The 13,094-nt window shown below is 44.6% G+C and overlaps 1 protein-coding gene across 1 annotated transcript; it reads right to left on the minus strand.

Annotated features, from left to right (window-relative positions):
• Positions 1 to 1,280: 1,280 nt before the first annotated feature.
• Positions 1,281 to 10,290, minus strand: LOC147618965 (uncharacterized). The gene is made up of 3 exons (XM_086774384.1): positions 9,893 to 10,290; positions 6,563 to 8,920; positions 1,281 to 1,287 (listed from the first exon to the last, which is right to left on the minus strand). Exons 2-3 carry the CDS (start codon positions 8,740 to 8,742, stop codon positions 1,281 to 1,283), a joined length of 2,187 nt encoding a protein of 728 aa, XP_086630510.1. The 5' UTR covers positions 8,743 to 8,920; positions 9,893 to 10,290.
• Positions 10,291 to 13,094: the final 2,804 nt, after the last annotated feature.

The raw sequence follows: 13,094 nt of genomic DNA on the forward strand, positions 1-13,094 counted from the left end.
GCGACATCCTATGTAGAAAGGTTTAAGTGGTAGATAGAGAATGGCCTGGAAAGATATTCAAATAGGAACCCATGACAAGGGAGGTAGATATGGTTCCTAAACCTACCTTGATATGAATAAGAGAGAGGAAGTTAGACGTTGTACTTGGAATGTGAAGGGGATTAAAGATATGAAGAAGAATTTTGATTTTGGGGTCTAGTTAGGGAGTGGGGGATGTGTGTTATCTCTATTCAAGAGCACACCATTTTTGGTCTTAAACTGGTTAGGAGGGATTGAGTTGTGATGTATGGTGGGGTCAAGGGGGGGGGCAATAACGGGGTGATGAAAAAAAATCTTAAACCTTGTATAGTTGCAAATCACCTTAATGGTAGGGTCCTTGGTAGGGTCCTTGTTGAGATTCAGATTCGGGGTGAGAGGCTATGGATGGTGAATGTGTATGGGGCTCACAACTATAAAGTAAGATGTGGAATGTGGGAGTAGATCTCCAACTTGGAAATCCAGGGCCCTTTCATCCTGATGGGGGACTTCAACATAGTTTAAAGGCATTCAGATAGGTGTGGGGGGACTTCAACATAGTTTAAAGGCATTCAGATAGTTTAAAGGCATTCAGATAGTTCAAAGGCATTCAGATAGGTGTGGGGGGAACACTATACTGATGGGTCAAGAAAAAAGGAAATGGGAAGAGTTGAGGGGAAAAATGGGGCTTGCTGATGGGTGGAGCATGGTGGACTGAGGATCTGACCCTAGCCATACTTATTTGAGTCTGCAATACTATGGCTCCTCCTCCAAAATTGACAGATTCTTCTTTAGCCAGCAAGCTATATGGGTCCCTCACACCCTGAAGGTTGAAATTGACCCTTGCCTTGCCTTATCTAACCACATGCCCTTGAAGTGGGAATGGTATGTGAAGGACTGGGAGGAGGAGAAACTGAATCATTTTTCTACAAGGAAATTGAGGGTACAATTTGTTGCTTAAGGATGATTTTTTTACTGCCTACACTAAAGAGGCCATTGGTAGATTAAGAGGGAGAGGGAACAAGGAGGGGTCATGGAGATCCTTTGCCAATGATATGCAGGGCATTATTGGAAGGGTGGGGAAATTGAGAGCCAATGAGAGAAGCCAAAAAGGAGAAGATGGAGTGAACAACTAGAGGCTCTTCAAAGGAAAAGACAAGTTGGGAAATTGACTAAGGAAGAGGTTAGCCTTTATAGATGCCAAGCATGCCTAAAAAATGAAGATGACAAGCTTGCCAATGAGGACGTAGAGGACAAAGATGGCTCTAGAACCTACAGAAGCAACAAGAAAAAACCTAATAGATACTTATTCAGACTATTAGAAGTTAAAGGAAATAGAGAATTGGTGGAACAGATCAAGGATGAAAATGGAAAAAACTTGGGGGAGATTGACCAAGTAGCAAAGAGATGGGTGGAGTTCCTGGGTTCTCCTTTAAGCTTGAAGGAAGATTGTTAAAAAAAAGGTTTGAAAGTGAGAACAATCTTTTAGGGCTGATTAACCAAGAGGTGGATAAAGACAAGGCTAGATAGCTAGAGAGAGAGGTGGAACTTGATAAATGTTGGCTGGCCCTACTAAAGCTGGGGAAAGAGAAGTCCCCTATTTGGGATGGGTTATCTGTGGAATTCTTCATTGCTTTTTGGCCTTCATTAAAGGAACTTGTATGGAACATATGTAGAGAGGCCTTTAATACTGGTATTCTGGATAAAGATCTAAAGGAGGGAGCAGCGAAACTTATCCCCAAATAGGCTGCATGCAAAAGGTTTAACCATTGGAGACCCATAACTTTGTGAACTGTGATTTATAAAATTCTAGGCAAAGTCATTGCCTTGAATATCTCTCCTATTCTCCAAGAGATTGGTATCTAGGAAAAAATACGATTCCATTAAGGTTAGATCTATGTATGACAACATATTTGTTGCTATGTTACGGAGGGATGTGGCCCAAAAGACTGATCAGAAATGCATTCTACTTCAACTTGATTATATGATAGGATCCATTGGTCTTTTGTGGCAAGGGCAATGGAAAAAATGGGATTTGAGATTGGTATCTAGGAAAAAATACGATTCCATTAAGGTTAGTTCTATGTATGACAACATATTTGTTGCTATGTTACGGAGGGATGTGGCCCAAAAGACTGATCAAAAATGCATTCTTCTTCAACTTGATTATATGATAGGATCCATTGGTCTTTTGTAGCAAGGGCAATGGAAAAAATGGGATTTGGATTTAAGATGGCTTCCTGTATTTATACACTCACCCTGAGGGCCATGGAAATGCATTCTACTTCAACTTGATTATATGATAGGATCCATTGGTCTTTTGTGGCAAGGGCAATGGAAAAAATGGGATTTGGATTTAAGATGGCTTCCTGTATTTATACACTCACCCTGAGGGGTCACTCTAAACTGCTTCTAAATGGAAGACTTGTGGGAGGGTTTGACATTAGGAGGTCTATGAGACAAGGATGCCCTCTTTTCCCCTTGTTGTTTGCTATTACCTATCATCCCCTCATTGTGGCTCTTGAAGATGCCAATGCAAAAGGGAGGGTGACTAGACTAAAGCTGAGAAGTGGTGAGCAACTGGTAATTCAATGTTTTGGTGATTACTCATTGCTCTTCTTGAGAGAAGAGAATGATAATATGAGGTAGGCACTATCCATTATACATGAATTCATTGAAGCTTCTTGCTCCAGATGCAACATACATAAATCCAAGATCATCAGTCTGACTCAAGACAATGACTTTGACCTGGGAATGAGGATGTGAGGTAATTAGGAGGGGTCAAATAATTAGACACCTGAGAATGAGGATGTGAGGTAATTAGGAGGGGTCAAATAATTAGACACCTGGGAATTCCTTTTGGGGTGGAGGTGACAAACAAACAACTAATTGATTAGGCCCTAGAGAGATTCATCCAAAAGTTGAAGAAACTGGAGGGGGTTAGGATCCCCTTTCATGATAGGGTAAAAGTGTCCAGTATTTAACTTTGGTTGTTTTAAATGATTACATCATGTTCCTGTGCCTAGTATTTAATTTTGGTAAAAGTCACTGGAAGAAAATTACGAGGTCTATAAGGGACTTTCCATAGGAGTAGCAGGAGAGTGGCAGCTTGGCTTGCCTAGGACAATTTGAGTATGCCAATGAGTGAAGAAGGCATTGGTATCCTACATCTAGCCACCCATGCTATAGCCAGAGTAGCTATGTAACTTCCCAAGTGTCTACACAAAGAGGAGTGTTAGATAACCGTAACGCCGCTACGGGCGTTACCACGAGAGGGGACGGCCTCTGGCTCACCACCCAGCCATAGAGGAAGAATGAGGATTGCCCCTCATCCCCCAGGCTATATAGTGTGTGGCCTGCCGTCCACACTAGCCTGGCCGCCCATGACTCCGCATGGGCGTCCTCTCCCACTGAACCCCGGATATGGCCATCCGGTCTGCCGTCGGTCACAGGCATTACAGCCTACGTGACATTACCCCCCCCTTAAGAAGAGTTTTCGTCCTCGAAAACAAACTGGGGAAACCTTTTGGAAATTGCACTACGGCGTTCCCAGGTAGCTACCTCCTCATCCCTATCTGTCCATTTAACAAGTACCTCCTGGTACACTTTATGTCGGGTCTGTCTATCACGATATTGTAGAATCTTTTCAGGTTTATGTGGTATCTTTGGTGGCTCTATCAAGTCCACCAAAATCTCTGGAGAAACTGCGTTCTCTAACCCGTGAACTGATTTCTTCAGTTTACTGACATGGAAGACAGGATGGACTTGAGAACTCTCCGGTAACTCAAGTTTATATGCTACGTCCCCAATCTTCTTAAGGATTTTAAAAGGACCACAATATCTCGGAGAAAGTTTATCACACTTTCCCGTTTTCATGGTTTCTGACTGCGCAGGAACCTTGAGGAATACAAAGTCACCTTCTGCAAAGGTCACCTTTCTTCGTCCTTTATCCGCATAAGTTTTAGCGCGATCCTGAGCGCTACGAATGCTCTCACGTGCGGCTCTGAGCATATCATTCATATCTTCAAGGAAATCCTTGACAGATTGAATCTTCTCCTTTTCTAGGCCTACAGCCGTTGGAGATCTCGGCTGGAATCCATACATTAACATGAATGGTGTAAATCCAGTCGCTGAGTGTTTGGAGCTATTATAGGCAAACTCCAGTAAGGGTAAGTACTCTTCCCAATTAGATTGCTTCTTACTAACATAAGAACGCAACATATCCTCTAGAATTTGGTTAACTCTTTCAGTTTGACCATCAGACTCCGGATGATCTGCCGTACTCATACTCAGAGTAGTATCCAGCTTTTTGAAGACTTCCCTCCAAAAATGACTGTTGAATTTTCTATCTCTATCCGACACTATATCTGCGGGCAGGCCATATAGCTTGTAGAGATGTTCAATAAAGAGTTTTGCCAACTCTGGCGTTTTAACAGTTTTCTTCGTGGCAATAAACTTTGCCATTTTAGTTAACCTGTCCACTACCACCCACACCGAGTCATTCCCTCGACTCGTCTTGGGTAAACCGGTAATGAAATCCATGGAAATGCTTTCCCATTTCCCTTGAGGAATCTCCAGCGGATGGAGTAGTCCTCCAACCTTAAGACGTTCATGTTTATTGACCTGGCACTTATTGCATTTCAGCACATAAGTCTGAACGTCCTTAAACAAACTAGGCCAATAAAACTGTCTTTTTACTAGTGCATAGGTCTTCTGAATCCCGGGATGACCCGCACTTGGACTATCATGACTTTCTTTAAGAATTTGGGCCCGAAAGTCACCAATAGTTGGTACACATATTCTACCCTTGTAGAATAAGTACCCGTCGTCAATGGAGTAATTAGCATATTTCTCCCCCCGACGAAGTTTATCACTCCCCTTTGAAGCCGTGGCAGTCAAAGGTGATGAAGGGCCTACGTCAGAACTCTCCGGTTCCAAACTATACCCAGAAGACACGGCTTGTCTCTCCGGACTAACTCTCGCTTCCCTTCCCGTTGCACCTTCGGCCAGTCTCTCCGGACTAGCAATACGTGCCAACGAGGGAGGTGGTCGCGTCTGTGAAGAAGTGCGTACGCGTACAGCGCGCCAGACCTCTGTAAAAGATGGATCGTGCTCACATAAACCACGTAGGGACTCCAAGAAATCATTCTTGAAGACTGTGAAACTAAGTTCATTAATCTGTGGCATGCGACTAAGTGCATCTGCCACCACGTTATACTTACCTTTCTGGTAACGTATCTGAAGGTCAAACTCTTGTAGAGTCTCCGCCCACCGAGCTTTTCTACCCTTCAGTTCATTTTGACTTGAAAGCCATTTCAGACTTTCATGGTCCGTCCGGACCTCAAAAGTGGCACCATATAAATAGTGTCTCCACTTTTTCAGTGCATGAACTATCGCTAGTAACTCTCGCTCGTAAGCCGAGTAGTTACGCTGCGCCCGATCTAACTTTTTACTTTCAAATGCAATTGGGCGTCCCCTTTGCATAAGTACGGCCCCAATGGCCTCATTACTAGCGTCTGTTTCCAAAACAAACGGCTCATTTGGATCGACAATTGTCAAAACAGGTGCAGCTGCTACGGTCACCTTGAGCTTGTCAAAGCTCTTCTGTTGGGCGTCCCCCCAACTAATGTTTTTTGTTTTTGACCGTAACTGGTCAGTCAACGGGACTGCGATCTTCGCGTAGTCCTTCACATACTGTCGGTAGAACCCCGACATGCCAAGAAAAATCTGCAGTTCCTCGAGATTCTTCGGCGCTGGCCATTTAAGAATAGCTTCTACTTTTTCTGGCTCCATCCGCGTACCATCGGCGGATATAATATGGCCAAGGTAGTGAATTTCTGTTTCAAAAAATTCACATTTGCTTTTCTTTGCAAATAATTTGTGCTCTCGCAACAACTTGAACACTAGACGCAAATGCTCTATGTGTTCTTTCTGTGTCTTACTGTACACAAGAATATCATCTAGGAAAACTACTACGAATTTTCCCAGATATGGACGTAAAATACTATCCATCAGCGTCATAAACGTCGCTGGAGCATTGGTTAGCCCAAACGGCATAACCAAAAACTCAAAATGCCCGAAACGGGTCCTAAATGCTGTCTTCGCAACATCTTCTTGTTTAATTCTAACCTGATGATACCCAGATCTCAAGTCTATTTTTGTGAAGTATCTCGATCCATAGAGTTGATCAAACAACTCATCCATGCGTGGCATCGGATACTTGTTCTTAATCGTTATCTGATTAAGAGCCCTATAGTCTATGCACATCCGCATAGATCCGTCTTTCTTCTTTACCAGAAGAATAGGCGATGCCCACGGACTTGAACTAGGCCGAATAAAGCCTTTGTTCAAATATTCCGTTAATTGTTTTTCCACCTCCTGTGCCTCGGAGTGGCTTAATCTATAAGCAGGTTTGCTTATAGGTTTTGATCCTGGCATAACTTCGATGCCATGGTCTACTTCCCTAGATGGTGGTAAACCATCTGGTAAATCATCAGGAAAAACATCCTGAAATTCCTCTAATAAATTCTTTAAAGTATCTACGTACTTTTTCTTTAATGTCTCATTCACCTTGGATTTTTTCTTGTTTGAATCACATGCATGCCAAACAGGGTTTTCAAACAGTGGGTCTCGTCCAAGGTTATTTTGTTTTTCTTGTTTGTCTACGCAAACATCATTTATCGTTTCATCTACGGAAACAGAATTCAAAAGAGGGTAACAAGCATATACCTCCGCTATCTGGTCTCTGCGGACCGCTGTACACAATTCCATGGAGGAAATAAGTGGTGTGGCAGGGACAGTACGGTCGCCCTGCAGGGTGATGACTCTACCTCCATGCTCAAAACATAGCGTGTTATGTAAGTAATTCCGAACTAGACTAGGGCCCAAGCTATACAGCCACTCCCTGCCTAGATATACGTCTGCTCTGGCTAAGTGCATGACCTGAAAGTCAAGCGGAGCCTTGTAGTCCTGCATAGATAATGGGACCCCCAATACTACGGTATTCCATACCGTTTTGTCATATCCGTTGGCTAGGCCAACAGTATATTCATGATCACTCCAGGTCTCAGTCAACCCCAACTTCTTGACTAACGAATAGTTCAAGAAGTTGTGGCTAGCTCCATCATCAATAAAAACTGTGACTCTACGGCCACTTATGGTGCCATACATGCGCACCATGTCATGCGGACCTACAGTAGGCTGCCACATCGCTGGTGTCACTGAACAAGCGTGATGCTCATCACTATGACACACTGTCACCTCTCTGAACTCTGCGGAACTGAGAGGGAGTCTCTGCACTGTATGCAACTGCCTAGAAGATTTACCATCTTTCTTGGGCTCGTTGCCACTCGTGCTGGCTTTAGGCTTTGGACACTCAGCCTTCGTGTGTCCTACTTCATTGCAATTAAAGCAGCGATTTTCCTTTCGCGCTTTAATATATTGCTCTTTCTTTTGGTTTTCGGTGTCTCTTTTTTTTCTGGATGGTCGCGGTTTTTTAGACCAATGACCACCCTGTCCTTCCTGGTCCGTCCTATCCCCTTGTTTCTCACTGCGGAACCCTTTTCTTTTGAGGCCTGACCTCCTCTTTTCACTACCCTCGGCCCTGCTAGAACCACCACGCGCACTACGGCGCTTGATGTCATCGAATATCTGTGCATATTGAATTGCCTCTGCTAAGTCTTTAGGCTGTAGGGGTTCTACGTACTCAAGGTAATCATCTTTGAGGCCTCTCTTAAAGCCCCGCAATGTTTGGAATGCATCGATTCCTTTTAACTTGAGTACTATCTCCCTGTAGTTTGAGATGTACTGAGTTAGGGATTTGTTCTCCATCGAGCACTTGTCCCATAACTCCCAGCTTCTCTCTGCTTCATTAACAGGCAAAAATTCTTTTCGAAACATCGTTTCAAATTCCGTCCAAGTGGCAGGGCGAGTTGTCAGACTCATCCACCACTTGTACGCTTTGCCGGTTAAAGAGAGGCTAGCCTCTACGGGCTGTATACGGCTAGGCTGCTGTCGCAGCGCGTGCAAATCTGACCACTTCGCTAGAAACATATTGACTGAGTCCTTATTTCTCTCCTTTTCCTCGCCACCAAAACTAGGCGGCTTTAAGTCTTTTAACAACGACGAAGCTGTCGCTACGGACGGCCCCGCAGGCACATCGGCCTGTACTCCTACAACCACTGGTGAGGCTACGCTCACCCGTGCTGTAGGAGCTCGGCTACTACGAGGAGTCGGAGTACTAGCCGAGGCGGCTGTCAGTGCATCTAACCGTGTGGAGATGCTCTGTAACATCGTGACTAAATCAGCCTGGACTTTATTCATAGTGTTCAATTTGGCATTAAGATATTTAAACAGTCCACTAGAGAGCTCCGTCTCTGTCAGGACATCAGCAGGGTCTAGTAGGTCATAGTCATCGTCGTCATAATCCAAGAGGTCCTCCTCGGTCCCCTCGGCGACGTCAGTGTTCATGTCCTCTGGCTCATCGGCCAGAAAGGGGTCATCAGCCAATGCGGCCGCTGCGGGCTCGCTGGGTCCTAAGGCAGGGTCAATAGACGAGGAGGGCGCTGGCGGATCACGAGTGATCGATAAGCGCGCTCCGGACCGAACAACGGTCGGGCGTGTACGGCCTGACAATTCGGTCGGGGTCAAACCCGCGACCGAGGACAAGAGACTGGAAAAACCTAGAGAAGTAGAAGGCGGTGGAGACACACTACGCCTAGCAGACATTTTAATTCTTGCAAAAATAATGCGAGAACTCGGAAATTACTAAAAAAAAACGCTAATAAAAATGAGCAATGGTGGAGAGAGAATAATAGTCACCCCCCTTTACGGTCGCCTGTCGATTTGTTGCGTTGCGAGCCTATACAAGGACGCTTCCGGGATGCTCCGATCCGCGAGAAAATGCCTGCAACTCATAACAAAAATTAATCTCTGGAAACACTTATCCCTTTCCGGGATTTTTCGGGGATGATTCTCCTCCCCAGTTGAGAGAGAGAGGGTCTTTGGATTTTTCATTTTTAATTTTTTCAAATTGAATAATGAAAAATATATATAATATATAAAAAGAAATGGTTTTTTTTTTTTTTTGGGTTGATTCTGGCCGCTGGTGGGCGTCTGGCGTGTGCTGGGCGTTGTGGCTCTGGCCGCCGCCGTTGGCTGGCTGGCGCCGCCGCTGGCCGCCCATGGCCTGGCTGGCTGGCCGCCGCCGCCCAGGGCTGGCTGGCGCCGCCGCCTGCTGGCCGCTCAGGGCTGGCTGGCCTCCACCGGCTGGCCTGGCTGGCTGCCGGGTATCTTCAGACGGAGCACACGCAGATCAAGTATTTGCTCTTCACCCCCCCACGCTAATGGTCCTGGGCCTTCGCTCCACACACGAGCTCAAACATTTTTCGTGGGGTCTTCGCTTCTCCACACAGAATATCAGCTTCGCCCCCAAACACACACGGGCTCTGCTGGTCGTGGGGAACGCTCTTTGTCCCACACACACGGAAATTTCAGGTCGACTGCCTTGCTTCAACCATCTCGGCTGCACAGACACGCTTTTTAAACGGTGGTCTGTAACAACCGGGTTTCGAGTCCAGCAGCAGTCAAGAGCAGACGTGAACTCCAGCAGCAGTAAAGAGCAGACGTGAACCTTTAGCTACGACATTTACAGCCTAAGCTCATGGGTTTCGCCGCCCCACGCACACGGGCTGCTGGTGGTGGGGGTGGTCTGCCCATTCAAAACAGAGCTCGTGTGTTTCCAAGGCTCTCATGGGGCTAATGTGCGCCCCCCCCCCCACCTCTACACACAGGTATTTCCCTTGAAAACCTTCAACGCAGAATATTGCGAAGCAATTCAACGCAGAAAAACAAAGAAAACAAAGAAATTTTTGCTTACCTGCGATTGTGTGTGTCGGGGAGAGAGAGTGAGAGAGAGAGAGAAAGAGTTCTTCCCTTCAAAGTTTTGGCCCTCCTTCATCCACACATTCCCTTGTGGAGATAAGGGTGAGGAGATTGTGGATGAAAACCACTGAGTGGGCTCCGGTCCCCCGTTCGCGCGCGGACTCTGACGATCCCTTCGAACCATGCTCTGATACCAGTGTTAGATAACCGTAACGCCGCTACGGGCGTTACCACGAGAGGGGACGGCCTCTGGCTCACCACCCAGCCATAGAGGAAGAATGAGGATTGCCCCTCATCCCCCAGGCTATATAGTGTGTGGCCTGCCGTCCACACTAGCCTGGCCGCCCATGACTCCGCATGGGCGTCCTCTCCCACTGAACCCCGGATATGGCCATCCGGTCTGCCGTCGGTCACAGGCATTACAGCCTACGTGACAAGGAGGCATGAGCCAAACTGATAAGGGAATTAGTGGAAGACTCTCATGTCCTTACAAAAGCCAAATGGATGGGGCTAACCTGGAAAGAGATGCTCCTATCCTATGCTCCTCTGAAAATTATAGGTTCTTCATTTTGCAAATTTTTATGTAGTAGATGGAAGGAAGTGTTGGGGTTGGTGTTTTGGGATGGGATAGGGATGGCTGCCCTAGAGCTACAAGAAATTCTTTGTTTAGCTTGGGGCTATGGTGGACTCATAAGTGTAACCCCCCTTTGGCACTTTTGGACATCAGCTTTGCTAAGAAACTGAATAATAGGGGTTTGAGAAGACTAGTCGATCACTGGTGGGATGGAAAGAGCTGGAGCACATGGAAGGAGAGTTTAGATTACTACCAAGGGAGAAGCAATTGATAGGATAGGTGTTGGCAAAAGCACAGAACCTTATTTTATGTATGCGACTCATATGCAATTCAGCACAACCAAATTGGAGTTCCAAATACCTCAATTCATTGCTCTTTTGAGAACTTCTTGAAAAAGTTCCTGCAATTTAACACAGTCAATTTCTTGTGCACAGGTTGACCCCTTCACCGCATCTGCCAAGCATAGACTTGCTCTATATGTGCGATACAATGAATTGACATCATATAGGGACTATCTCTTTTCATTCGACCATTCAAACCATTAACATGTCCAAGCACTGCTGAAGCACCATCAAGCACACCATGTTTGTAATATCAAGGCCAAGTTGTGACATGAAGTACTTACATGAGTCATACAAGTGACTCTTAAAGTTCCACCTTGGATCTCCAATAAGCCTAGGAAAGCGGTTACAAGCTGAAGATCCTCCATGAAAGAGGCATACACTATCAAATGTTGAGTGAGACCAATATCAATCAACTTATCCATCATAAGGCTGAAAAAGTTTGATGCTTTTATCTTTCGCACCATCTCTTGCATTAGAACCTCGCTAATGTAGTAGAAAAAGGTTGCACATGCCTTGTCATTGTGGTATAAATCAGTGTCATGTAAGGACACTTGCAAAACTTCAAAAGGGTCAACACATTTAGATATTTGTTAAAGACAAGTCATCTCTCCCCACACGATAAGCAACAACAAACAGATTTAATATTGTTTGATCGGCAACCTCAATTGACTTATTCATCCCATCTTCAATGGTTTGTTTGTTCTTTTCATGTACATATTTAGCATCCTCATGTGCTCGTGTCTTTGCATGCTTTGTTAGAGCATTATGTTGGATGTTGATGGATCCAGACCTTCCAAATTCACTCTTGCATTGATTGTCATTTTGATAATACTTGCAAAATATCTTTGCAGTGTTCCTATCAAAATAGGCCCACTCAAAAGTGTCTACCCAAGCCTCATTCTAGGCCTGCCTACGCTGCTCTTTTTGCACATCCTTCTCTAATTCAGCTAGGTTGTCATTTCTATGTCCCCCATCATCTCTTCTTGTATCTCAGCACTACTTCATCTCTTTTTGGACCGCTTACATGGAGGACTTTGTTGTGAAGCGAGGCAAAGTAAACAAAGTTCTTTGCTTAAGCGGCATAGCTGTCTAAAACTAAACAAAGTCTACTCACCCATCTCTCTCTCTCTCTCTCATGTATTCTGTACATTAAACAAGTGTATGCATGTTTAGAGATGAGGAACAAAAATTTATCCTAAAAGATCCTACAACAAGAGAGATTAGCATATGCCAAAAAGTGCCCAAGACTCCAGAGGAAAAAAAACCATTTTCAACTACCTGAAAGCTTTGTTACTTTATATCTCTTGACTGAATTTTCACCACTTTCTTGCACACCCAAAGACAGGAAATCTTATACACATCAAGTCAAATTCAAACATGAGCTCTAAAGAATGAGAAATACAATATACTAATATACAAGCTACGCCATAGAAATCCCTAATTCTTAATGAGAAATATGAGTCACAAGGTAATATTAGTGGGTTGTAGGGTGTGCATGTAATGCGTAGATGAAGCAAATCATTTAACTAGAAAACATCAATGATCGAATGTCTAAAACCTAGTACATTCAATGCAAATCCTTTGTACTAATCTATGTGCATAATGAAGTTAATACAGTTGCCTGGTCGATGAGGAACCACCACATCTACTCTGTTTGCATTTTATCGCTTTTGCTTATCTTGTGTAAAAACAGGCTTATGCCAACTAGACCTGCACAAAGGCAACAAGTTATACCAACTCCCTAACATAGTTTGAGGTGTGAATCAATGTTTGATGTCACGGTCTTTGTTTTCAAGAACCTGCAAACAAGGTACAAGCTTTCCATGATGGGTTGTAGTTCAAGGACTACTGCCCTAGGCTTAACGTAGCTAAATGTGGTGATCTTGCAAATGCACAAGGAGAGCTTCCAACTTAGAATCTAGTCTTTTGGAATGCACTAATTGGAGGATATGCCCAACACAAGCATGGTGGTGAAGCACTAAACTACTATGAATAGATGCAACACAAAAGGTCTCTTCCCAAATGCAACCATCTTTACCTACATCTTGAAAGCCTGTGAAAGCATCGGAGCAACTAATAACGAGAAAGAAACACATCTGAGATTGTTAGAGAGGAGTTGCTAGAAAAACACATTATAGTTGGCACTGCATTTGGTGAATATGTATGTCAATCATGGCACACTTGCAAACGTGCAAGAAGTGTTTGATGAACTTTTGGAGAGACACATAGTCTCCCAACTTCCCTTCACATGCATGAGGGCTGTATTTTGTAGGTTACAT

Source organism: Cibotium barometz, chromosome 34, assembly GCF_041138505.1.
Source record: "Cibotium barometz isolate CiBa-2024 chromosome 34, ASM4113850v1, whole genome shotgun sequence".
Lineage (NCBI taxonomy): Eukaryota > Viridiplantae > Streptophyta > Polypodiopsida > Cyatheales > Cibotiaceae > Cibotium > Cibotium barometz.

Excerpts from the sequence above, each read along its gene's own strand:
- LOC147618965 (XM_086774384.1), bottom strand. The coding sequence starts at position 8,742 with ATGTCTGCTAGGCGTAGTGTGTCTCCACCGCCTTCTACTTCTCTAGGT.